Source organism: Podarcis erhardii (assembly GCF_964252035.2).
Source record: "Podarcis erhardii genome assembly, chromosome: 7".
NCBI classification, from domain to species: domain Eukaryota; kingdom Metazoa; phylum Chordata; class Lepidosauria; order Squamata; family Lacertidae; genus Podarcis; species Podarcis erhardii.
The window spans coordinates 7138322-7165860 of record NC_138511.1 but is presented as its reverse complement, the minus strand read 5'-3'; the positions used below and the strand labels follow the sequence as shown (position 1 = coordinate 7165860).

General features: G+C 45.8%; 2 protein-coding genes across 2 annotated transcripts; one reads left to right on the top strand and one right to left on the bottom strand.

Moving 5' to 3' along the window:
- Positions 1 to 1329: 1329 nt before the first annotated feature.
- Positions 1330 to 10668, bottom strand: LOC309345475 (gastrokine-2-like). Its single transcript, XM_081868564.1, has 6 exons — positions 10527 to 10668; positions 7846 to 7902; positions 6472 to 6603; positions 5326 to 5436; positions 2910 to 3063; positions 1330 to 1568 (listed from the first exon to the last, which is right to left on the bottom strand). The coding sequence occupies exons 1-6, from the start codon at positions 10536 to 10538 to the stop codon at positions 1486 to 1488; spliced, it is 549 nt and encodes a 182-aa protein (XP_081724690.1). The 5' UTR covers positions 10539 to 10668; the 3' UTR covers positions 1330 to 1485.
- Positions 10669 to 16719: 6051 nt separating this feature from the next.
- Positions 16720 to 22783, top strand: LOC309345476 (gastrokine-1-like). The gene is made up of 6 exons (XM_081868565.1): positions 16720 to 16862; positions 17783 to 17836; positions 18350 to 18487; positions 19693 to 19803; positions 20040 to 20181; positions 22535 to 22783. Exons 1-6 carry the CDS (start codon positions 16851 to 16853, stop codon positions 22615 to 22617), a joined length of 540 nt encoding a protein of 179 aa, XP_081724691.1. The 5' UTR covers positions 16720 to 16850; the 3' UTR covers positions 22618 to 22783.
- Positions 22784 to 27539: the final 4756 nt, after the last annotated feature.

Below are 27539 nucleotides of genomic sequence, written 5' to 3'. Positions count from 1 at the left end.
CTTATTTCCTTCACATCTGAAGGGAGGGCATTCCACAGGGCGGGCGCCACTACCGAGAAGGCCCTCTGCCTGGTTCCCTGTAACCTCACTTCTCGCAGGGAGAGAACTGCCAGAAGGCCCTCGGAGCTGGACCTCAGTGTCTGGGCTGAACGATTGGGGTGGAGACGCTCCTTCAGGTATACTGGACCAAGGCCGTTTAGGGCTTTCAAGGTCAGCACCAACACTTTGAATTGTGCTCGGAAACATACTCAGAAACGTAGACAAAACGATGTATTTTTAGTTTATTGCTGACTTTATTTTTTTTTAACGTTGTAGTTACTTATTTAATTGCTATATTCTTTTGTAAACCATTAGATGTGTTTCATTAACCATCAAGAGGCATACAAATTTTATGGAATTAATAAATATACTTAATTGAAAAGAGTTGTGGCTGCCGAGTAAATGAGCGAAAAGGTAGGCTCTGTTTCAGGACTAGCTACAACCTGGCTTGTGGGCCACATCAAGGCACCCACCAGAGCAAAATATTGATGACCCCACCGAGTGGAGGGGTATTAAATAAATGAATAAGCTAGAGACCGCACCTGGTCTTCTGCACTAGAATGGGGTTCAAAAGTGCCACCACCCCAGTCATCAGATTGGTTATTTGTTGAGTGAGAAGGCAGCTGAGCTGCATGCAAGAGAGTGGAGCGAGTGTATCTACCACTGGAAAGGCACCTCTCAGGCACAAAAATGTTGGCACACACACCCCCTGGCTGTAAATGCTCAAAGACATGCTTAGTTCTTTATCATTTATTGACATCTTTCTTAGCTAAGACAGACGCTGAAGATGGGTTCTATCTAGGGCAGTGGTTCCCAAACGCTTCAGGGCCACTGCCTCCTTAACCCCATAGAAACATCCGCAGGGCCGGATTTAGGTTTGATGAGGCCCTAAGCTACTGAAGGTAATGGGGCCCTTTATATATCCAGCTGTCCTTTGTCAACAACAAATTGTCACTTTTTTTTGTGTTGAATATATGCTACATGGTAATTTATGGACCTAATAGGCATCTAAAGCCATTTGCACATAACAAAATATGTTTTTTTATCTTATATTTTGGAAATGTACATCCAGTTTTCTATCCAGGGGGCTCAAATGCATTTTCTTAAATGATGGTTGATGGCTTTTGTCACTGCATATGCCACACAGGAGCTAAACAGCGAAAGAACCTTATTTTGTAGTTGCTGGGGAGAAGGCTTTGGTTTAGGAACGGACTTCCGGAATGGATTAAGTTTGAGAACCAAGGTACCACTGTAGTGACTTTGAAAATAAGAAGCCAAGAGCGGGGAAGGTTGGGAAGTTGCTTTTCTTTATTAACAGGTCATGGGTTGGGCTCCAGCCTTCAAGGGAAGCAGAAGGAAGCCCAAGAAGCTGGGGGAAGTGAGATAATTCAATGGGAGGCAGAAAGCTTGGAAGAGCATGGAATACTGGGAGACAGCTCAGGAGGTCTACAGGTTGAGGTTTCCGCAGATAGAAATGCCCAGAATGCCTAGGATGCCAGCCTTGGCACAGCCGCCGGCATGGAATCCACCTAGGTGGGAGGAGACAAGAGAAACAAATTACACACAAACATAAAAAATAAATTTGAGACCTGAAAACTGCGATCCTATACCCACTTACTGGGTGGAGAGCAAGTCCCTGTGAACTCAGTGGGCCTTCGTAGACTTGGATATGATTGCACTATTAGGCAGTTAGTGAGATAGTCCTCTTGTGGGATATAATCCACTGAGAGCAGTCAAGTACAACATTCCTTGTAATGCTAGAGAAGACATGCAGGGGCATGTTTGGTGCAGCCAGTCAAAACTTCCTGTTCCTCCTGGCTGGAGCATTCTTCCTTTGCATGTGATAGAAGGTGGGCGTGACCTTACCTGTCCAGGTAACAAAAGGACGAGTCACACAGCACTCTCTCTCTTTTTCACTTCCTTCTTCGTTGGACCAGCTTTTAGCTAGGAATGCTCAGCTTCTCAGCTAGCAGAAGCACTGGGGTTATTCCCCCATATGGGGTAGATCCACATGTACATATTTGTAACTAAGTCTGCCTTCAGGGATCCAACTGTGAACTGATGTAAGTAAACTTCTTTTATTGACTTTGAATAAGATTTTATTCTCTTTATTCTTTTAAGAGGGATTCAAGTGAACTTACCAGGAACGTACAATTCAATCTGAGACAGACTGAATTGTATAAGAGTTAGAGGCTTACACAAGCCTGCAACCAGCTATCTGCTGTGCATGAGTAGGGGAATGTAAACTCTGCTAAGTAAAGAAACTTGCTAACACAAGTTAAAGGTAAAGGGACCCCTGACCATTAAGTCCAGTTGTGGATGACTCTGGGGTTGCGGTGCTCATCTTGCTTTATTGGCCAAAGGATAGCCGACGTTTGTTCGCAGACAGTTTTTCTGGGTCATGTGGACAGCATGACTAAGCCGCTTCTGGCAAAACCAGAGCAGCGCACAGAAACGCCGTTTACCTTCCTGCTGGAGCGGTACCTATTTATCTACTTGCACTCTGACGTGCTTTCGAACTGCTAGGTTGGCAGGAGCTGGGACCGAGCAATGGGAGCTCACTCTGTCATGGGGATTCGAACCGCCAACCTTCTGATCAGCAAGCCCTAGGCTCTGTGGTTTAGACCACAGTGCCACCCGCTTCCCTAAAGCAAGTTAGGAAGGAGATTAATAAACAATATATCCTCTCCTGCCACCCCAAACATTGCCACACCTCTTCAGTAACCAATCCAGAAAACCTGCCACTCCAGTTTGCGGACCTCTTTTAGTCTAGTTTGATCTGCATTTCCATTGCACTTCCAACATTTAACGACTCTGGAAGTCCCATTTCCAAACTGAAGCAGGTGTTTGGCTGGACTGTGAATACTCACTCTCAACTTTTTCAACTTTGTAAACGGGCACGTTCTTGCAGAGCTTCTCGATGGAGCTGCCGAAAAGAAGCCACTCCTTGATTTCTCCAAAGAAAGAGTCACTGGGTTCATATTTCACCCACACGTTTCTGGGGGACATCATCTTGTTCATCATCTAAAAAGGGAACGTGTTTATGAAGTAACTCATTTCTAGAGGACAGATGTGTTCATTTCCTGCTGCTGCACCAAGCATTGTTAAAGACTCCCACATTTATTGTGCCATAAGGCAGCTTTATGTAACCTGATGCCCTCCACAGGCAAAAGGATTCAAATGACAAAGAAGGTGATTCTGACTAAATATTAGGAACAACTTTCCAATAGTAAAAGCTATTCAGTAGTGGAATGGATTCGCTCAGAAAGTGGTAGACATTCTTCACTGGATATTTTTAAACAGAGGTTGTCAGGGATCCTTTAGCTGTGATTCCTGCTATAATGATCTCTGGCAAGCAAGCAGCCTGATAAGCAGCAACGACTCTCCGTCAGTTTTATATAAGTTTATTTAAAAGAAAAACACATCCAGAGCATGGTGTTCTGCCTGCTCTCATTAACCTTAGTTGCTCAGTCTGACTCATTGTCCCTCCCCCAACAGGAAGGATGCCAAAATCCCGCCTTTCTTCTCCTTCCCTTCCATTACTCTCTGAGCCTCTCCAACCTCCTTGTCCGGGGACTGCATGGCAGGCCTATCTCTACCCCAGAAGAGACAGCCTCCGACTCTGGCTTATCTGCTGGTTGCCTGGCAACGCTTTGACCGACTTCCAACTCTTCCTCTCCTTGGGAGCTAACAGCTTGTTCCCTGGGAAGGAGGGGCCCCGGTCTGTCCTCTCTAAACTCAGACAGCTCCAATCTGCAGAGTCAGTCCCTTGCTCGCTCAGCTCAATTCTGAGGCTGGCTCTTCGGCTGCGCTCTGGGGGGGTGGGCCACGTTCCTGACACCTGCATTGCAGGGAATTCAATTTGGGAGTTCCTTCCAACTCTACAATTCTATGATTCAAAGTGCATAAACTGAATACAATATACAACTTGAAGACTGGGAAAAGATGTGGAAGGTGAATTTAAAATTTACAGTTTGTATTTTATTGAAAGAGAATTATATGAAAATGATGTATAGATGGTATATTACGCCAGAGAAAGTGGAAAGTATAAAAGTACAGAGAAAGTATAAAAAGGGATCTAAAACCTGTTGGAAATGTAAAGAAAAAGATGGTACATTTTATCATATGTGGTGGGAATGCAAAAGGGTTAGAAATTATTGGGAAATGATATATAATGAATTGAAAAAAAAAAGTTTAAAAAGACTTTTGTTAAGAAACCAGAAGCATTTCTCCTAGGAATTTTAGATCAAGATTTTAAAAAAAAGAAAATTGGAAATTATTTATGTATGCAACAACAGCGGCAAGAATTATATTAGCACAAGCATGGAAGCATGGAAGACAGAAGAAATACCAACAAAACAACAATGGCAAGGGAAACTTATGGAATATACAGAATTGGCAAAATTAACAGATAAATTACATGAAAAGGATAACTAAGACTTTAAAAGAGAATGGGAACCATTTACAACATATATGAAGAGGCAACATAAAGAATTGGACTCACTGGCAGGATTTGAATAAACAAACACAGTTGTATATATAAAAAAGTAAGACTATATGTATTGGGAAAATTTTGGGAAGTAACACACAGTAATATGGAAATAAAACAAAATGGGAGTATGAGGGAAGTCCAGGGTAGGAGGGGGGGAAATATGGAAAATTGTTAGAGAAATATTGTTAGAGGATGTATACATGGAAAAGAACAATATAACATATTTTTAAAAAACCAAAGTGCATAAACTGAATAGGCATGTACAATGTATGATATACCGTATTTTTTGTCCTATAGGGCGCACCGGCCCATAGGACACACCTCATTTTTTGGGGGGGGAATGAATAAAAAAAAATTATTTCCGCCCCCAGCCGCGGCTGCCGCCCCAAGCCTTGCGCACACCTGCCCGAAGCACGGGGCACCCTCCGGAGGGCTCCTCGTGCTTCAGGCGACAGGCTGCTGCCCAAAGCCTCACGTGCTCGACGGGACCTCCCGCCGGGCGCGCAAGGCTTGCGGACACTCGCTGGGGCTACAGGCTGCTGCCCGCAAGCCTTGTGAGCCCGCGGGAACTCCCGCCGGGCTTGCAAGGCTTGCGGATAGCTTCCTGAAGCCTGGAGAGCGAAAGGGGTCGGTGCGCACCGATGCCTCTCGCTCTCCAGGCTTCAGCGAAAGCCTGCATTCGCCCCATAGGACGCACACGCATTTCCTCTTCATTTTTGGAAGGGAAAAAGTGCGTCCTATGGGGCGAAAAATACGGTATACACTGAGATGTCTGTAATGAACTCTGCAGTTACCTGCTTCTCATAAGCCAGCCGCCCAACTTCTTCCAGCTCTGGAATGTAGCCTTTTTCCATCTTCATGACAAAGCAGGCCCGTCGAGAAAAGAGCCGAGTGGCGATGTATCCCTGTCATTCACAAAAGGAGAATAATAGTTGAGATTAATGTACTGGGCCTTCCGGGCTCCTTTTCGCTCCCCCCCCCCCAAGGTAGGAATCGACATTGGCTTTCAGTCTGAACTAGAGGCCCACGGTAAAGAAGAAAGACTCTTTCTGAGGCCACTGGCCAATGTTATTAAAGGTGTCCGAATACATTTGGATGTCCTGCAACTGATGATTCAACCTCATTTTGTAGCATTTTTACTTTTAGTGGCAAGAAAGACTTGCCAAAATGCATTAATAATTTCAGAGGTAATGACAGGTGACTATTGACACATTTGTCTGAAGCCACATTTTGTATGAACACAATTTTTAAAAAAGAAAATAAATGACCATCTTCTCCGTTACAAACTGTGTGTGAACAAATTCAGAAAAATGCCTGGATTGGTGAGCAAAGGGGTCTAACTCTGTCACTTGTAAAAGTTGATTTTGAGTCACTAACCTAACTCCTCCTATTGTGTCAAAATTGGATAGACTCAACGAGTTCTTCATTCTTGCCAGAAAACCAATCTGTATGTTGAATGTCAAGCTGACTTATTTTACGGAGTGAAGAAAGCCATTCATTCAAAAGCACGGATGAATTTGACTGTTCTGGAAACAAATTCCTCAGAATGTGACTGACGGGTGCTCGGCATTGCCATCACCCTTTACAATGTCTGTGATCACCCCAAAATAAGTTTATTTTAAATAGATGATACTGGGTGGATGGATCGATGGAATGCAGCTGAATAAAAAAAGTTTCTGCCTAAAATGTTGGTTATTCCTGGTGTGATTTCTTTCTTTCCTGTGTTGTTAAGCCCACCTTTCTTCCATAAATGAACCCAAGGCAGAATTCCTGTGCTTCCAAGGCAGTCTCCCAACCAGGCGCTGACCAGTCCCAGACCTGCTTAGCTGCAACAAGTTAGATGGTGGCTCCACCTGCCTTCAGATCCACCCTCTGTCACCTGAGTCTGTTTTGCAGAGGACCCCAGAAGATTGTTGTGAGACAGAAACAGGTAGACTTACATGCTTGTAGTCAAAAATGGTATCTGAAGAGCAGAGTCCTCCATAGACGTGGATGTTGGCCACTTGATTCTCATTATCTATGGACACGGTTTGCTGGACATAATCACCATTGTAGCTTGGGATTCTGTAGACCTGAGAGTAAATATAGCCCCCCAAATTGTTGTTGTTATTATTTTTTACATATTCCTTGTTGTGAAGTATGACATAAGTAAAGGTGCTTTAAGTATATATATTTTCAAAAGTGTAATTCACTTAAACTTTCTTTTAAAAAATCAAAGTGACTAATGAGATAATCATTTAAAAGAACCCCATTATTGGGTAGTATGCCAAAGTACACAGCAGCAGGAAAAAAACCCCCATCAAATGCATGAAAAACTGGAGCAAAAATGAAAAACACAAATAATCAGCAAAGTGGGGGGCAATGATCTCTTTTGCAGCATCAGGAAGGAACCAACAGATCCTTGAAAGAGTCAGGTTTTAATCTGGCTTTTAACAGCACCCAGTATTGGGGGTCAGATGGCCGCAATGTTGGCACTACTATTACTGTGCAGGCGGGCACTTGCCCATGTGACAGGAGCTCTGATGCTGAACCTCAAGGGAGCTGATTCCCAGTTTAAAGGTAAAGGGACCCCTGACCATTAGGTCCAGTCACGAACGACTCTGGGGTTGCGGCACTCATCTCACTTTACTGGTCGAGGGAGCTGGTATTTGTCTGCAGACAGGTTTTCTGGGTCATGTGGCCAGCATGACTAAGCCGCTTCTGGCAAAATCAGAGCAGTGCACGGAAACACCATTTACCTTCCCGCCGAAGCGGTACCTATTTATCTACTTGCACTTTGACGTGATTTCGAACTGCTAGGTTGGCAGGAGCAGGGACCGAGCAACGGGAGCTCACCCCGTCGCAGGGAACCGCCGTCACTCCAATCAGCAAAACGTCCAGTTTATACCAGTTCAGGGGTATAAATAAACAGCATATTCAAGTGGGCTCTGAAGCTAGCAGATCATCAATGCAAAATGAACAATACCAGAGTAATATGTTCTAACTGCCATTCTCTGCTAAAAAACTGAAAGCCCCCAAACTGTGAGCCTATGTTTTCAGAGGGGCAGGATACAACCCTGTCCAAAACAAGGTGCAATTCTTAGATCTGCAAATCCACCAGTACTTCTATCTTATCTGTTTACATTTTGCTTCATTTCTGCCAGTCCCACTTTTCACAGTATTTTAGGAGTTCTGCTCACTTCCGCATGCTGGTGTTGTGTAGGGCATACATGCAGTGGGATAAATAAAACAGCAGCCCCAGTATAGTAAATACCACCACAATGGTTACGTCATTTGAAGTGTTGCCATGGTGAAAAAGAGATGATTCTGTTTACCTGGAAAGTGGCAAAAGCTGGGCTCCAGAAGACTCCCAGAACAGCGATTAATACAGCCTGGGGAAAGAAAAGTGGGAGGGGGAAGATATTTTCCATCAAGATAAAATAGGACAGCAAACTCACAGTTGGAAGTGGCTCCATTTAAAGCAGTAGTTCCCAAAGTTTTAGGGGTCACTGCCCCCTTGGTCCCATAACCTCATTCCCAAGGCCCCTTACCCTACCCTGAGGAAGATAATAACACAATATAATTCAAAACAGACAGAATTAATGGCACATTAAGTCAATTAAAATTATTTAGTGAATTCAACAAAATGGATGGACTAGATCCAGTGATAACCAATTTTTCAAAGTCTGAGGGTCACTAACATCTCCAGGACTCCTCTGCCAGCCCCTTGCCTCTTTGCAGCCCCCTAGGTAACCCCCCCCCCGGGCACTACCACCCACTTTGGAAAACACTGGTTTGATTTGGGGCTAATGGCAGTGAAGTCAATGTGGGTGGGTAGCTTTGAACCTTCTGCTACCTTCTAGAAGCTCCCAGCACCACAAGTGAATGCACAGCGATTCCATACACGGGCAGCTTCCCTGTTGCCTTCAGGGATTGTCAATGCCCTGGGAGAGCAATATTACCAGTGCCCCATGCTGGTATCAGAAGAGGAATGGGATTTCCCTTCCCCAAGGAATGCAGAGCAGAACCAGAAGCTCTATTCTTCCCAACTCCCACAAAGAGGCTGCATTTTGTTCCCACCAATCCACTGAATGAAGAGAAGAAGAAGAGGAAGAGTTTGGATTTGATATCCCACTTTATCACTACCCGAAGGAGTCTCAAAGAGGCTAACATTCTCCTTTCCCTTCCTCCCCCACAGCAAACACTCTGTGAGGTGAGTGGGGCTGAGAGACTTCAGAGAAGTGTGACTGGCCCAAGGTCACCCAGCAGCTGCATGTGGAGGAGCGGAGACGCGAACCCGGTTCACCAGATTACGAGTCCACCGCTCTTAACCACTATACCCCACTGGCTCTCCTGCAGGACCTTCAGAGAATCTACCCAAGACATACCTCACTTCTTGGTTTCTTTATTTAAAATATTTGGGAACCGCCCCTCATTACAATAATACCCAGGCAATATACAATCAAGCAATTCAACGCAAAACAGGAATGCAACATTCAATCAAAGCAGTCTAGTAAAGGCAACACATCATGATTTCAGTAGCTAGGAATCATTCAGCTGGCATCAGAGGCTGGAGTAAGCCTGAGTGATTATCCATGTTCTCAACAGCCATTGGCAGCTGTTGCCCTCAGTGGGTGGAATTCCATTCCCCAGTCAGGGGGCCACCACGCAGAATGCCCTGCTCCAATTTGCCATACTATGAACCTCCACAGGCCTTGGAATAACACACCAAATTGAAGGTTGCCTGTGGAAGAGCTCCCCACCCCCCACCCCAATCTCGGGATCCTCTTTTATCCTTCTCTGGAGCTCAGATCTCCTGTACCCTGACATGCCATATTTTCAGTTTAAACATCCATGACGTTCAAAGTTTTGATTGTTTTGTGGGGTTGAGGGGGGTCAGTGCCCCGAGTCCCTTCCAGACATGGGGTCCTGTACATAGTGAGGGTTAGGGTCCAATAGGGGATTCTGTTATTGAGCTAGACAGGCAAGTTTTTGAGGAAGACGTGACCTCAGCTGGCCACTTAAGTGTCCTCATCAGCATCCCAAAAGAATGAGCCAGGTCGCAAGAACTACAACAAGTGATGGTGGGCCTCTAGGCTGAAGATTCCTTCACCTGCTCACCTAGCTGCTAGGTAGGAGAACTGTAGCCAGAGAGTATGTGAGAGAAATGAGCTGGAAGCAGCCTGGAGGATGGAGAAACAGAGACCTGCTTGTTCTGGGCTGGATCCAACTCACGGAGGAGCAAGATCTGTTGGAGTGCTGATGTTGTGAGTCCCTCCTTCCTATGCTCAAGCTACCGTATTTTTTGCACCATAACACTCACTTTTTTCCTCCTAGAAAGTAAGGGGAAATGTCTGTGCGTGTTATGGAGCGAATGCCTGCGGGTGGCGGGGGGGGGGGGATCTGCTGCAGTCGTGAGCAGAGGATCCATGGTTCCCCTTCCTTCCCTTCTCCGTGGTTACAAAGCATGGATCCACATGGATCCTCAGGATTTTTGCATTGGGCTACTCCAAACTCACTGTCAGATCACATGTCTGTGGCCACAGCATGAACCACAAAAATCATATATCCACTATTTCGTTTAGAATTTTTTTTCTCTTGTTTTCCTCCTCTAAAAACTACGTGCGTGTTATGGTCTGGTGCGTGTTATAGAGCGAAAAATACGGTATATAGATGTGTAAATAAAACCAAATATGCTAAAGACATCACAGTCTCTGCTGACCTTCATTCCAAGGAATCCGAACCCTGGTGTGGTGTGTAACAATATAATCCTACTCTGCTGTCAGAAAATCGTTCTGCAGTTACAGAAATGAGTTCATTCAAAACCAAAGCAAGTTCATTCAAAATTCACAAAATGTAAAGTTTTGGGTGAGATAAAGGTCCCTGTCTCCTTCCAAGAGATGCTAGCTTGCGGTGAATCCCCACCTGCTATGAATTACCACCCTTACAAAGACAATTCACAACCTCCCCTAAATATATTAATTTTTGCTAAAAGGATTCTGCCAGCTATACTCACGAGTCCGCTCATTTTTCTCTCAGATAAGGGGAAGAAGCTGAGAAGCAAATGGAATAAGATTCCCGAGACTTCGAACTTTTATATCTTGCCTGTAGGTGTGGGGAGCATTACACAGAAATAGGCCCCGTACACTTTGGGACTCCATATCTATCGGACCCGCCATGGTAAACGGCTTTATCTGCATTTTGGGCTGAGCCGATAACCACGCCCGATAGCCCAGAGTACATTAGTCAGCTGCGAAAAAATTCCAATTTGGTCATTTTGCAAATATCAGTTAACCCTTTCCAGAATGTCTGCACCTGCCTGCCTCTAGTCTGCCCATCTGCTATACGATATCAGGTTCTTAAATAGAGGGGGGGGGGGTGTCTGAGGTTCTGTGAGGGAGGGGATGCTTCTGAAATTCCCCTCACCTAAATTTTACCAGGATTTTGGAGTTCCACATTACTGAGCTTTGTTTCCGCAGCAGAACCCAATATGCATGGGAAGCCCTCTGTTCTGAATTTTGCTCAGACCAACTAGTTTGTCACGGACTCCATAACTTGCTTGCTGGTTTCCCATTGGAACTTCAGAGTGGCCACTGTGAGAACAGGATGTTGGACCTAATAGCCATTGGCCTGATCCAGGATGGATCTTTTATGTTTTAATTAGTGCTTATCCCTGCACCTCTAGAGTGCATTACATAGGAAGAGAGTCAGACTATTGGGTCTAGCTTTGAATTGTCTACACTGGCCAGCAGCAGCTCTCCAGGATTTCAGACAGCCTTCTCTCTCAGGTCCCTTACCTTTCCCACCCCTACCTGGCCACAGTGATCCATGCGATGGTCACCTCCAGGCTTGACTACTGTAATTCGCTCTACGTGGGGCTGCCCTTGAAGCTGTCCCAGAAACTCCAGCGGGTGCAGAATGCTGCAGCGAGGCTCCTCACGGGGTCTCTGCCATGGGAGCATATTCACCCAGTGCTTTTCCAGCTGCACTGGCTCCCGGTGGAGTACAGGGTCAGATCTCAGGTGCTGCTTTTGACCTATAAAGCCCTTCATGGCCTACGACCCTCGTACCTGCGGGACCGTCTCTTCTGGTATGCCCCACAGAGGACCTTAAGGTCCATATATAGCAACACCCTAGAGGTCCCGGGCCCTAAGGAAGTTAGATTAGCCTCAACCAGAGCCAGGGCCTTCTCAACACTGGCTCCGGTCTGGTGGAACGCTCTGCCTCATGAGACCAGGGCCCTGCAGGATCTGATTTCTTTCCGCAGGGCCTGTAAGACAGGGTTGTTCTGCCTGGCCTTTGGCTTAGAATCAGTTTGATTCCCTCCCCCTTTTTCTTTTTTCTTTTCCTTCTCCTCCTGCAATGAGGCTACATTTTAATATTTTAATGTTGTATTTTAATTTTGTTTTTAAGTTGTAATCATTCAACTTGTTTTTATTATTGCTTGTTAGCCGCCCTGAGCCTGGCGTTGGCTGGGGAGGGCGGAGTATAAATAAAAATTATTATTATTATTATTATTATTATTATTATTATTATTATTACCTGGAGATTTCACTGGGGAAATCTAGGACGTCCTTTAATCTGTCCTGTATCTTCCAATATCCAGCTTCGTTGGAGGTTGATATGATGGGTTCTAGCGTCAAGAGAAAGGGAGAAAAAAATTTCTCTACCCACTTCCTCCTCTTGCTTGCCTTTTTCGTCTTCTAAACTTTACACATGTTGAGATTTCCTCGCAGGGGCGGTGTGTCCTTTTTCGCTGCTTCAGATGAAACAGGAAGCGCTGCCTTGCTGGACCACTGCCGCCATTGCTGCCACTGCTGCCGCCACCTACCTGCTCCTGCCACCACTGCATGCCCTGCACCATTGGCAGAGAAGCAGTGCTGCCATTGGCACCAATTTCAGGCAAGATCATACCAATTTTGGGTGAGGTTTTGCCCAAAATCGCACAAGATCTTGCTCGCTCTGCAAGATCTCATTCAAATCGAATCAAGTACCTTTTTCAGCATCACGATATTATTTTTTAAAAATATTTTTATTAAACAATTTCAACATAACAAATTATCAAACCATATACAGTGGTCCCTCTGGTTACGAATGGGATCCGTTCCGGAGGTCCGTTTGCAACATGAACAGAACGCAACCCGCAGTGGCGCGTCTGTGCACGTGCAGGTTACGATTCACCGCTTCTGCACATGCGCGTGACATCCTTTTGCGCGTCTGCGCATGCACGAGCAGAGAAACCAGAAGTAACCCTTTTCAGTACTTCCGGGTCGCCATGGGATGCAACCTGAAAAAACGTATCATGAAGCACATGTAACATGAGGTATGACTGTAATCCCATACATTATTCCCCCCTCCCCTCTTCCATCCCCCCCCCACCAGGGACTTCCCTCAGCTACTTTCTCTGATTTCTCTGCACGTATTATTCTCTGCATGTTATAAAATTATACATATCCTTATGTTATCTATCTACCTTGTTATGAATTTGTGTGGTGTTGTTGTTTAGTCATGTCCGACTCTTCGTGACCCCCTGGACCAGAGCACGCCAGGCCCTCCTGTCTTCCACTGCCTCCTGCAGTTTGGTCAAACTCGTGCTGGTAGCTTCGAGAACACTATCCAACCATCTCGTCCTCTGTCGTCCCCTTCTCCTTGTGCCCTCCATCTTTCCCAACATCAGGGTCTTTTCCAGGGAGTCTTCTCTTCTCATGAGGTGGCCAAAGTCTTGGAGCCTCAGATAAAGATCAAGCGGGCTTTCTCCCAGGCAGACACTTGTCTGACAATACGAGGAACATAATTAATATCTTAGAAAAACTACAAATGAATATTAATACTAAAGCAGTTCTGATATTTGTGGACGTGGAGAAAGCCTTCGATAACATTTCTTGGAGTTTTATGAAGAAAAATTAGTCGTTTAGTCGTTGTCCAACTCTTTGTGACCCCCTGGACCAGAGCACGCCAGGCCCTCCTGTCTTCCACTGCCTCCTGCAGTTTGGTCAAACTCATGCTGGTAGCTTCGAGAACACTGTCCCACCATCTCGTCCTCTGTCGTCCCCTTCTCCTTGTGCCCTCCATCTTTCCCAACATCAGGGTCTTTTCCAGGGAGTCTTCTCTTCTCATGAGGTGGCCAAAGTCTTGGAGCCTCAGCTTCACGATCAGCTTCACGATCAATTTGTGTATGTTTATTCAAAACCTGCCAAGGAGTCTAGTTCATTTTGTTGTGTTTTTAGATAATTTGTAAAAAGTTCCCATTCTTCCTTAAACTCACAGTTGTCCTTGTCCCTAAGTTTGTATGTCAATTTAGCCAGTTCTGCATAGCTCATACATTTTTCATGCCACTGTTCTTTTGTTGGGATTTCCTCATTCTTCCATTCTTGTGCTATCAATACTCTTGCCATATTGGCATCACAGTATTAAACATTTCAAGTTACTGGGATAATTTAAAAGGGCAAGGGTGAAGCTGTCGAGGGTAGTAAGGTCACGCTGTGATCGTGTGCACTTAGGTATTCTGCTTCGCCCTGTCTATACCCCAAAAGGATGGTTTGTTGGGAACCCTTTCGGGTAAAATTGTGGCTAAAAAGGAAGCTACTAAGGCTATGATATCTGCTGGGAGAAACCTCATTTGATTTCTTCTCGGATTTGTAGGTCAGAGGTCCAACATTGTGATGGCCTGGGGCTCGGACTCAGAACCAGAGGAGACTCAGTCCACACTGGATCCTTTGCCTCAGGTGGCATCTGAACCGAGTCTGGGGCCTGATCCTGAAGAGCCCCAGTCTGCACAGGTTCCCCTGCAACAAGCACCAGTTGGGCCGAGTCAGGGGCCTGAGCCTGCCCTGGCTCCAGATGCGGGGATGACCTCGTTGCCTTCAGCTGGGCAATCACTTACAGCTGCTCCACTACCGGTTTGGTCAGGGGATGCTGAGGCAGCCCCTGGGTCTAGTAACCCACTGACGTCTCCCGAGCTGCAGAGACTGAGGTCGGAGAGAAGGAGAGACCCGAGTACTCGCAGGAGGAGTGCTTGCCTTCGGGTGACACAGGGAGGTGAGTCACTGGGGGATCAGGACCGGCCGTTACCCCGACAAAGATAAAAGGCTGTCGGACCCCGCCCCAGGTTGCGGGAGCAACATTGCTGTTTGCTAGAACCTGTCCAAGATCTTGTGCCTGACCTTGCCTGGTTTCCTGCCTTCTGTCCTGCCTTGGCCCTGTTGGGCTGACTCCTCATGGAACCCTTGGATTCGGGACTGGGACTGGACCTGGACCGCGTTGCTCAGGTTAACCCCTGGGCCCAGCACAAACATTTTGCTCAGCATCAGTTGGCGAGGTATGCTGTGTAAAGGGCAATCCTTGAGAATGTGGTCCATTGAATCAGGTACTAGTGGCACCTCAGGTTACATCCGCTTCAGGTTACATCCGCTTCAGGTTACAGACTCTGCTAACCCCGAAATAGTGCTTCAGGTTAAGAACTTTGCTTCAGGATGAGAACAGAAATTGTGCTCGGGTCGCACGGCGGCAGCAAGAGGCCCCATTAGCTAAAGTGGTGCTTCAGGTTAAGAACAGTTTCAGGTTAAGAATGGACCTCCAGAACGAATTAAGTACTTAACCCGAGGTACCACTGCCTTTGGTCACTGCAGAAGGAAAGGCATGTAATCTTGAGAGCATAAAGGAAGATCTCATTCAATTTCAAGCAAGGTCATGCCCCAAATGGTTGTGATCTTGCCCAAAATTGGTACCAATGGTGGTGATTCTTCTCCAGCACTGTCAGAGGCAGCTAGTCAGGTGGGGCACCCATGGGTGCACCTCCTGGGGCCAGAGGTAGTGGACTTTGCCTAATGGCTCTGCCAGCTCTGTCCCTTGTTGGTTTTTTTCTTCCGCAGCCAGGTAGCCCTCACAACCTCCCTTCAGCACGCCTGCTCCCAGTTTGGTGCTATGCTGCTCAGGCTGGTGGGAGCCCAGCTCTGATGGTTGGGAACTGATGATAGGATTTGCAATCCAAGACATTTGGAAGGTACCAAGTTTAGGGAGAGTTGGGATGAATAAATGTCACTTTTGCAAACATTCGTGCCAGATGTGAAGAACTGTGCAGGTTTTAAGCAAAGATCCGCAGTGTAAGAACTTAACTTTATATCCATGGAAAGATGGTCTGTATCTTTATTTTACAGAAAGTGGCAAGCGCTCCACCAAATTTATTCTTTCAGCGATTCCATACCGCTATCAGCATGTTCTTTTGAAAGGGGCCATATTTTCCTTAAAAGAGACGCTGGTGGCGCTGTGGTCTAAACCACTGAGCCTAGGGCTTGCCGATCAGAAGGTCGGCAGTTCGAATCCCCGCGACGGGGTGAGTTCCCATTGCTCGGTCCCTGCTCCTGCCAACCTAGCAGTTTGAAAGCATGTCAAAGTGCAAGTAGGTACCGCTCTGGCGGGAAGGTAAACGGCATTTCCGTGCGCTGCTCTGGTTTGCCAGAAGCGGCTTAGTCATGCTGGCCACATGACCCGGAAGCTGTACGCTGGCTCCCTCGGCCAGTAAAGCGAGATGAGCGCCACAACCCCAGAGTCGTCTGAGACTGGACCTAACGGTCAGGGCTCCCTTTACCTTACCTTTAATACCTGCTTACAGGTGTTAACAGAAGAGGCTGTTGGCCTTTGCAAACAGTTTTTGTGTATGCATGGATCAGTTAATTATATCAATTTAAAGATGTGAGCAGGGAAGACAAAGAACTTTCACCATCAGAGCAACAGATCTCAGAATGTTTTCTCTTGTTAAATTCACGTTTCCTTGAAAATTAGATCGACTCTAGGGGTGGCAGCCAACTAGGTTTACTCAGAGTAGACCTGCTGAAATTAACAGTCCTAATTTAGTCATGCTCACAAATTTCCGTTGAGTAAAACATAGCTGAATGCCACCCTAAAAGCAAAAGTCACAAGAATGGAACTTAATGTAAAAAATCCAGATTTCTGCCCATCCTGATCAATGCAGATGTTGGAATGTTACTTGACATTTCACACAACAGGCTTACTAGGCGAGCCTTGTTTGTTTTGTGGGATTAAACTCGGTCTTAATTCAGCAGTTTTAAAATGACGCCTCCCACCCATTCCTTCTGTGCAATCAAATGTTATCAAAAAGTGTATTGATTATATCTTTTATCGGCCTCATGTGGCTTATCTGTAAGGCGTCACCCAGTTTCCTTGTCCTTCGCATACATGCCCCAGGTCCGAGGAGGACCAGCCCCATTGTGATAAGGGGGCCCTACCCCTCCGGACTCTCCACACCTAATATTTGAAAACCAGAGTATATAAAGTGGAAGGGTTCCCCTTTAGCTGATCCCGCACCACTTCCAGCGACAAAATGAAGCTGATTGTGAGTATACACAACTTTTCATTTTCTACTGAAAGCCCATGCGACGGAAAACCCAATTTATCCCTAAAACCTCTTATTTTTGTGGGAAGCAATTTCTAGATTTCGTTTATGTATGTATTTATTTCATGACATTTATAGACTGCCTTTTCTCCAAAGGAGTTTGAGGTGGTCTAAATGATTCTCCACCCCCCATTTCATCCTCACAAGAACCCTGTGAGGTAGGTTAGGCCAGGGTCACCCAGTGAACTACGTACCTCACAGGGCTGTTTTGGGGATTAAAAGATATGGGGAGAACCTTACCCTCCTTGGAGGAAAAGCAATGCAACAACTAACATAAAATAAATCTGCTACATCATATGTAGACCTGGTGGGCTTCAGCTCCTTGAGGAATATGCAAGAAACACACTCATGGTGAAACAGCCCCCCTGCCCATGAATGCTCTTGAGGCACTGTGCATAAGAGCTCTTAACTCTGTGATGGATTGCGGTCCTAATCTTATAACGTGAAGTAACACCCCTGCACTAACAAACACAACTGTCCTTTTAGCTACTGGAAAATTGAACGTACATAGGATGCTGCAGCCGGAATCCTAATGTCAAAGTTGGACATTGGAAAGCAAGGCACTTGGGAAATTTCTCTGCCCCCATTCAGAATAATTTGATAGCCAATGCATGCTTGAATCCATCTCTAGTTGCCGGAAGTCCAAAATAGGAGACAAAGAGTAAAGGCACTTTATGCAGCAAAGGAATGAGCGAGAAACGGCTGGATTCACAGCCTGAGTTGTTGTTTTTTGTAGATTAGTTTATAGTATTCTAAATACTGTACTGAGATTATGTTTCAGTTTTTTAAAAAACCCAAGTTGATTATAAATAGAAGGTGACTGTCATGTAACGCTACTCTTCTTCTGAAATTGGTTCCAGGCTCTGAGTGTTGCGCTCCTGGGCGTTCTCCTAGCCCCCACCTTAGCCGATAATGTAAGTACTAAGACAGATTAAACACGTTGCTCTCATTACATTCTTTCAGTTTCTGTCTTGTTGCTGCTCTTAGAAGCTTGAAATTGGATGTGCTCTGAGGCTGCCTTTATATCTTGGTGTAGAATTCTGCATGATGAGACCCTCTTGCATTGTGAATGTGGGCACCGCAGCTATGGGGACATTCTTGAGCCTTGCGTAGGCTGGCCAATTTGCCAGATTTTGAGGGATAGGAGCGGGTGCTCTTCCAAAGATTCCTGCATCGCAAAGGGTTGGACTAGATGACCCCTTGGTCCTTTCCAACTCTACAATTCTAGAATTCTATCATCTCCAAACGCAGCTTGGAAAAAAACAATGCTTCAGACTGAACTGTGCTTGAGAGCTGGCTTCAGTCATGCTTACTGAGGTGGATGTCCACTTTTTGTTCTATTCTGCATTTACAAGGAAATGTTTATTGCCAAATCTGGAACACTGAAAATCTGACTGTCTTGCTGTTCTTCATTTTCCCCACTCAAGAATATCAGCGAAAAGAACCAGGGAAATGTGGGGGGCCATTCCCATCAGTCTGTGAGCATTGACAACCAAAAGCAGGTGGTCAACGTGGACAACAACAATGGCTGGCACTCCTGGAACAACATCTGGGATTACGGCACTGTAAGGAGCACCCACACATTCAAATGCCTTTGTTTTTTTTTACTTGGGATAAGGAAGGAATTCAGTTTAGTTCACATAAAAAAAATATATATATATATGAATTGACCGAATTTGTGATTTCCAAAATGGTATGAGAACAATAGAGTATGCAGTATTGGGGAGGGGGTGAAATGAAGCTCAGTTCCACATTTCATGCAGACCTGCCTCATCAGTACTTCCCAAGGCAATATGTTATCATATATTTAAGTAATGTTAATATGTTAGTATAGATGTTTCTACAACATAGGGAGAAAAGAACAGAACAAAAGACAAGAATCAAAAATAGTGATCTCTTTTTGTAATTCAGAAAGAATTGTTCAGTCTCTGTGCTCTTCAGCCACTTGTCGGCCTAATCCGCTTCACAAAAAATCAGGGACTTCTCGATGGTTACGTCAAATAGTATCCAGCTTTTCAGAGTCTGAAGTTATTCAACATGTCATTTACTTCTCTCAATTATTTAAGTTTAGTTGTTTATTCATCTCAGGATATGACTAAACGTCTTGGTTTAAATGCTGGTCCTGCTCAGGTTGGTGGAGTCAGATTAAATTTTCCTCCGAGTTGAGGGTAGAGAAAATAGGTTGTTAGTTATGATTAATTATAATGAAAAGCGAAGGAGAAAGGAGAATATAAAGCAGAGAGAGGAAACAAATAAATGGAGATAAGAAAAGAGAAAAGAGAGGGGCAAAATAACCAGATAAATCTCTAATTTACAACGGCATGTAAATATCATAAATGTCATGAATAGCATAAGGGGAACATAAGAGGAAAGAGAAAGAGTGGGAAGGGAAAAGAAGCCAGAGATTTATGAAGCTCTGCAGATTTCATAATGCAGTTCTCCATCCAAAAACTGCACAAAATGCCTGCATTTATTTCATAAAATTTATATAGTGGTCAATTGCAGAGAAAGACCCCACTGAAAGTAGTTTGCAAAAATAAATTGAGGGAATATAATTTGTAAATTTGTATATTAGTGAACAGAATATATAAAATTGCACTATATTAGGGAATATTGTATGCAATACTTTTTATTTCTTTAAAGGTTGTGAGTTTGAGGTGGTAATGGGGTGAGCCGAGTTTAAGACTGGAAAACTGAAAGAAAGTAAAATTGACAGAATTGTCCCTTCCTGCGTAATGCTCCTCTGACTGTTCCTGTTTTGCTTGGACAGGGCTACATGGCAACCCGGATCCTCTCCAAGAAATCTTGCATTCTTACCAAAATGAATCGAAATGTCATGCCAGATGTGACCACTCTTCCAGAAGCCATCAAGGAAAAACAGGTAAAGACAAGAGGAGCCTTGTTGGGTGGATTTCAAAGAGGATTAGACAAGTTCTTGGAGGATAAGCTGCTAAATTTGCATTTCCTGAAATAATATGAGTACATCCAAACTTGTCCTTCAAGATTTCTGCTTATTTGAATTTGGTGATTGAATTCTCCAACCAATGGTCACAAAAATACATATGACCCACTCAGTCCCGTCTTTCAATTCTGTGTCGTTGCTCCCCCCCTGTTTAGAAGGATCGTACCAAAGGGCCGGCACCCAAGAAACTCACTTACATGGTTACTCCCAAGAAGATCACTAACCTGGCCCCATATGGGAAAAACATTGAAGCCTTGTGCAGAGGGATCCCTACCTATGCTGCTTATGAATTCGCAGGTGAGTCCTCAACTGAAAGGGGTTTGCAGAGTGAAAAAAGTGTATTCCAGCCTCAGGGACAAGTTGTGTTTGTTTCCCCTTCCACACAACTATACATGGAACTAGAGAATCACAAAGGAACCCCTTTTGGGGTCGTCTTCCCCACTGCGTCCTCCCCAGGGCCACGGAGCACAGCTTTGACCCTAGTGATAAACTGATTGGGCAGCTGGCTAAAAATCTTCAGACTGGATATAAAATAAACGTGCAGCCTCGGTTTTAGGTTAATAATAAATATGATAATATGCAGACCTGATGAAAATATTGAGATCCTAATGACATATTAATAATGCAAGCACACCCATGAACTGAATGAATTGTACATTTGGAACATTAAACTTGGATCTGTAGCACAACATAAAGGTAAAGAGACCTCTGACCAATAGGTCCAGTTGTGGCCAACTCTGGGATTTCGGAGCTCATCTCACTTTATTGGCCGAGGGAGCCGGCGTACAGCTTCCAGCCAGCATGTGGCCAGCATGACTAAGCCGCTTCTGGTGACCTAGAGCAGCGCACGGAAACGCTGCTTACCTTCCCGCCGGAGCGGTACCTATTTATCTACTTGCACTTTGACATGCTTTTGAACTGCTAGGTTGGCAGGAGGTAGCACAACAGAATGAGTATCACACAACAACTTTTTTGCATTCGCATGGGGTTCACTTATGGAAACCTTCAAATGTGATTGCATATAATTGGGTGAAGCTGCCCCTTCATAATGTCAAAGGGCAGAAGTGAATGTCCGTAGAAATACTCGGTTCACGGCGCATTTCTGCAAAGTGCTACTCAGAATTGGTTGTGCATTGAACATGAAATATATCTTATAGCCTTCCCCCACTTCTATTGTTGGCCCTGGCTGATCATTGCAGCCCCACTGAAGGGGCACAGTGGTTGAACTGGTATAAAAACAGTGTCAGTTGTCTCTGTTGTTGATGTAACATGAGCTGCAGGGTTCTATAAAGTGTGTGAGAGCTGGTGTGGCAAAGTGGTGAGAGTGTCAGGCTTGGACCTGGGAAATCAGGGTTCAAATCGTCAGCCACAGAGCTCATTGGGTGACCCTGAGCTGGTCATTCTCAGCCTGGCCTACCTCATAGGGTGGTTGTGGTGATTAAATGGGGGAGGAGAATCAGGAATGGCACCTGGAGCCCCTTGGAGAAAAGGGTGGGAAATAAATGGAACGTGTCCAAAGGAGGGCAACCAAAATGGTCAAAGGCCTGGAAACGATGCCTTATGAGGAACGGCTAAGGGAGCTGGCCATGTTTAGCCTGGAGAAGAGGAGGTTAAGGGGTGATATGATAGCCATGTTCAAATATATAAAAGGATGTCACATAGAGGAGGGAGAAAGGTTGTTTTCTGCTGCTCCAGAGAAGCGGACACGGAGCAATGGCTCCAAACTACAAGAAAAAAGATTCCACCTAAACATTAGGAAGAACTTCCTGACAGTAAGAGCTGTTCGACAGTGGAATTTGCTGCCAAGGAGTGTGGTGGAGTCTCCTTCTTTGGAGGTCTTGAAGCAGAGGCTTGACAACCATATGTCAGGAGTGCTCTGACGGTGTTTCCTGCTTGGCAGGGGGTTGGACTCGATGGCCCTTGTGGTCTCTTCCAACTCTATGATTCTATGATTCTATGAAATGCATTAAATAAATGATTTCACTCCATCCAAATGCCTTGTCTGATGCTATCTCTTCCGATGTTCCAAATACCACGGAACATATGGGAAAATAATATCTGGGATGCAGCAATGTCTGAGGGTCTCACCTTCAAGAAACATTGACCCCTTTCATTAAGAATGTTAATGACCAAAAACAAGACCTTGTATACCAACCTTGTATACCAACCAAGACCTTGTATACCAACCGCTCAATATTCTCAGTGGAGAGGTTTATGTTTGACTGTTGAACGTATTAGTGTATGTCTAGAGACAACAGAAAAACAAACACCATTAACTGTACTGCTGAATAAGTGTTCAATGGTTAATGTACAGTGGTACCTCGGGTTACATATGCTTCAGGTTACAGACTCCGCTAACCCAGAAATATTACCTCGAATTAAGAACTTTGTTTCAGGATGAGAACAGAAATCGTGCTCCAGCGGCGCGGCGGCAGCGGGAGGCCCCATTAGCTAAAGTGGTGCTTCAGGTTAAGAACAGTTTCAGGTTAAGAACGGACCTCCGGAATGAATTAAGTACTTAACCCGAGGTACCACTGTATTTGTTTAAAAACAAACACATTTTAAAATAAATTAATAAATCAAATGATTTAATTCCATCCCAATACCTTGCCTGATGCTCTCTGTTCCATTTTTTTTCTCTTCTTCCCAGGAGAAAGTTCAGGAGCCTGCTTCCAAGCCAACATCCTCTGCCTCTTGCACATCAGCCTTTGTGGGGGAGAAAGGATGTCTTAATAAACCTCCAACTTTTCCCCACCGCAGTGTTTGTCCATTGATGAAAGAAACAGCTTCTCACCCTGGGTTTTCTTCATTTCCTTTTCATCTTACGCTTGGAGCATGAGGGGAAAAAACTACTGCATTTGGAGTGATTGCCAATTAAAATGTGCCTAGAATTTTAAAAGTCTCTCTTCATTATGTATTTGTCACATTTCTATCCCACCCTGATCGGCCATTTTATCCTCTCCCCAACCCTGTGAGGTAGGCTAGATTGAGACAGAGTGTGCGTCCCAAGATTACCCAGTTTGAGTTTATGTTGCTTGATTTTCAAGTTAAAAGCCCAGCAGAAAAATTGAGTTTCTTGAAAAATGCCATATTTAATAGAGCAGGAGTTGCTTACCTGGGAATTAACTCTCTCCTATCCACACCTCTACCAAAATTACCATGATTCTTCCAAGTCAAACAATAGAGCTTCTCTCCTTCAACGGTAGAGGGGAGTCAGAGTAGAGGCAGCCCTGTTAAGTTGTGGGAGAACATATCAGACAACACAGCGATTCTTCAGTCAGCTCTTGTTTATTCACAGGCCAGAACAGAACTGAACTGAAGGGTTCAGCCAACCTGCTTATATAGAGCTCAACTACAAGGCAACAGTAACAACTTTCTGTAACTATCCAATCACTGAACGTCACTTTCAATTCCTTATTTGCATACGCAGACCTGAGTCAGAGTAGAGGCAGCCCTGTGGAGGGAACATCTAGACATTGTTCTCCTGCAGGAGACACATCAAAGCAGGAACCAGAGGGCTGCTTTACCGAAAGGACGCTGGATAGGCAAGCAACTCCAGAGTTGTGCCTGTCCTGATAAGCAAGCGCTGCCCTCTGAGTGTTGAGGAAAATTTGGCAGAGCCGGCAGGCAGATACCTCTTTGTTTGTGGCGTCACAGGCAGTCATCCAATCCAGCGGCGTAGCGTGGGTTGTCAGCACCCGGGGCAAGGCAAGTAATTTGCGCCCCTAATCCCTAACCTGCCGCCGCTGCCAGCTTCTTCTTGCTGCTGCCTGGGCTGGTCGGGTGTGGTTCTCTCCCGCGCTCAGCGCTGCGCTGGGCGGCCGCTGCACTGTCCCTCTCCCAGTTAGTCCCTCCCTCGCTCTCTCTCTGCTCCGCAACGCAACGCACGCCTGGCACCCTCCCCCTCCACAGTGGGCGGCGACCCAGCAGCTCAGATCGGATTCGCACAGCCAGCACTGCAGTGAGAGAGAGTGAGTGAGCCAGGTAGGGGCATAGAGCTGCGAGTGCGAGCGCCCCGCCCCCAAATGTTGCGCCCGGTGCGTCTGGCCCCCCCTGCACCCCCCACGCTACGCCACTGATCCAGTCACCACTGCCTGCTTATATGCACCCAACTTAGCACAACAAGACTTTATCCAGAAGACACTAACAGAAATAGGCCATTTTAAAAGAGGGTGGACCATAATAAGAGAGGAAACTTCAATTGCTGCAGTGATGACTCTAAGGACTGACGCAGCACCGATCGGTGAACAAACTCTCCAACCCACGCTTGGCAGAAATGTTGACTGAATGGGACCTGGTTGGATACCTGGCAGACACTGCATCTGGAAGGCAGGGAATTGCGTGGTAGATCCCCCCCCCCCCATGGAAATAATGACACATGACACAATTATTAAGGTTAATGCTAGTGTGGTGTAGTGGTGTGGTGTAGTGGTTAAGAGCGGTGGACTCGTAATCTGGTGAACCGGGTTCGCTTCCCTGTTCCTCCACATGCAGCTGCTGGGTGACCTTGGGCCAGTCACACTTCTCTGAAGTCTCTCAGCCCCACTCACCCCACAGAGTGTTTGTTGTGGGGGAGGAAGGGAAAAGAGAATGTTAGCCTCTTTGAGACTCCTTCGGGTAGTGATAAAGCGGGATATCAAATCCAAACTCTTCTTCTTCTTCCTTTTAATGGGCTAAATAAAGCCACAGCTTTATTGGTTACAGGTGATGAGCAGTATTGGCTTAGACATTGGTCCTAACTGACTATATCTGGCTTCAGCCCGTCCACTTGAAGTCTGGGAAGGGTTAACCACCAGGAGGGGGAGCCCTGCTGATGCACATCAACTAGGAACTCCCCCGGGGCCACAGATTGGGGGCGTAACTTAGGCCCTCACCTCCATAGGCTTCAGACAGGGCCACACACCCCAGAATCCTTTATAAGACTACCCTTCAATATGTGGGGCAGGTGATTGCACTTCCTCCCCTCTTCCAACTGCAGAACAATACCACTGCCTAACCACCAATACCAAGAAAGTTGTGACGATTTGCTACGAGGTAGGCGAAAACCAAGTGGCTGGTGCCAATTTGCCAAGTGGGAAAATTCTTACCAGGCCCCTCAACGGCGACCAACCAAGATCCATAGGACGGTCAAGGAACGATAACCTTATAGGGCGGGAAAAGCAGGAACAGCTGGCAGGCAGCAAAGAGGGAGATCCCCAGCCATGTCCTGGTTTAAATAAGGCAGGCCACACCCCCAGAGCCAGCCGATTAGCTGGCCAGGAGGTGACGCAGCCAGTAATCCCCCCCCCCCATTCGCGCAGGGGCTGGGTTCCAGCCGCCGCATGCTTGGTGGGGCTGTGAAGCCCGTAACTCCACCTCCTCCGAATGGCGGAAGTGGCTTTCTCATGTTTTACTCATGAATCATTGTCATGCATGAACCCAATATTAATACCCAAAAGTGATCTTCATTAGGTGGCGAGTGCAGAAATTGGGTCTGTGACAGTCTCTGATCATGCACCAGTCTCCATTAACTTAAACTTTGGTGCACTTCCCCCCCAGGACCCACAACTGGTACTTCTCCCTGATGCAGTGTCTAAAGATTGCTTAGTATGTATCAACAATTATTAAGGTGCAAGATCAGCCTTGGCAGCCAACAGAGGAGCTTTAGCCTGGACATACTGATTTCTGATTTTTTACCACCTCTGAGAGGAATTTTGCCACAGCCAGTGTGATGGTATCAATCTTATCCTCAAGGGGAACCTTGATGTGAAAAGAGTAAGAAACTGGCAAATGTCCACTTCCAATTAAGGCCTGGTGGAGTGCTTTGAAATATTGGCACATAGGGCCTATGAGAACTGGCTACTCCTTCATTTGGTAAATTAGGAGTACAGGAGCAGGTCCCAGTCTCCTCCAGGGTCAACATCCCCAACTGCCCTCCATAAGGCTCGGTTCTCAGACCCTGGATCCTTCTGAAACTGTGTTGCCCAGAACTGGACACAGGACTCCAGATGGGTTCTGACCAAGCCTGTTGCCCTCAGACCTGTGTTCTGCATGTGGGATGGGTGGGCATGATCTTGTTCTTTGACTCTCAGACCAAAATGTCTTGGGTCAGCCAAGAAGGAAGCAAAAGACAGCACATGCTCTGAAAGGGCCCAGTGTGGAAAGGGCCCAGCATCAACAGGTAAAATGTAAAAGGTAAAGGACCCCTGGACAGTTAAGTCCAGTCCAAGGAGACTCTGAGGTTGTGGCGCTCATCTCACTTTCAGGCCGAGGGAGCCGGCATTTGTCCACAGACAGCTTTCCAGGTCATGTGGCCATCATGACTTAACTGCTTCTGGTACAATGGGGCACCATGACGGAAGCCAGAGTGCACAGAAATGCCGTTTACCTTCCCGCTGCAGTGGTACCTGTTTATCTACTTGCACTGGTGTGCTTTCGAACTGCTAGGTTGGCAGGAGCTAGGACAGAGCAACAGGAGCTCACCCTGTCGTGGGGATTCGAACCACTGACCTTCTGATCAGCAAGTCCAAGAGGCTCAGTGGTTTAGACCACAGCGCCACCCACGTCCCCAACACCAACAAAGCCAAGGCCATACACCTAAAGCATGTTTAAACAATTTATATCATTTTAACTGTTACAGCTTTCCCACAGAGAGTCCTGGGAATTGTAGTTCACTCCTCACGGAGTTACGATTTCCAGCCCCCTTAAGAGACAGCAGTTCCCATGATTCTTTGGGGGAGGGAAGCTGCCGTTGGTTAAAATAGGATAAGAAGGCTTTGAATGGTGGTGCCCTGGTGACCCAAGAGAAGGACTGCTTCTAACACTTGGGTCAAATATTTGCCTCACTCCTAAGAGATCATCTGTGGCCCACACCTTGAAGACAAACACGTTGGGACTTTTCTCTCATCTCTGAGTAAACTCTGTTTAGCAAACAACAAGCATTCATTGTTTGAAGTTTGGGATTATATCCCATGGATGATTACCCAGTAAATACCAAATGCTTTCAATCTCAGAAAATCAGAAGAGGTTGGAGGTGCCTCTGTCTCCTTGCACCTTCACTAAGGGCAAATTCCCAGTCAAATGGTATGATGTAATACCACACTTTGGGATTCTTAGCAATGACAATAAAGTTTTTTTGTTTTTGTTTTAAGAGAAAGCGGGAGTTTCATTGTTTCTGTGACTGCGCATCAGGGTCTCTTCCTAGCAACACAGGGGAAGAGTTCTTTGTGCTCTTTCTAAACTGGGTGTTATTTTTTGTGAGAATGGTTCCTGGTTGCTGAATTACAGGTTTAGGGGTTTGAGGAGTTATTGCTGAAAAAAATCTCCCTGATTTCCGCTGCATCCAGGCAGTTTACAATACATGAAAATGTCTAGGATTGGCTTTCAACAGCCATGTGATGTGACCCAACCTTAATTTTGCAAGTTAAAGGTTGGGCTGAGGCTTATTTGAATTCTAACCCAGAAATGTCCTATAGAAAAGGACCCCTCAGCTACTCAGTATTTTTAAATATTTGGCAGTGCAAGGAGCTAGCTAGTAATATTGGAGGACCATCACATTCAGTTTGCCCCGAGTTTCCTAGTACTGTAGAGGAACTGACTGCATGCCCTGGTATGCCTCGCAAAGGACCTTAAGGTCCACAAATAACACTTTGGAGGTCCCAAGCTGCAAGGTGGTT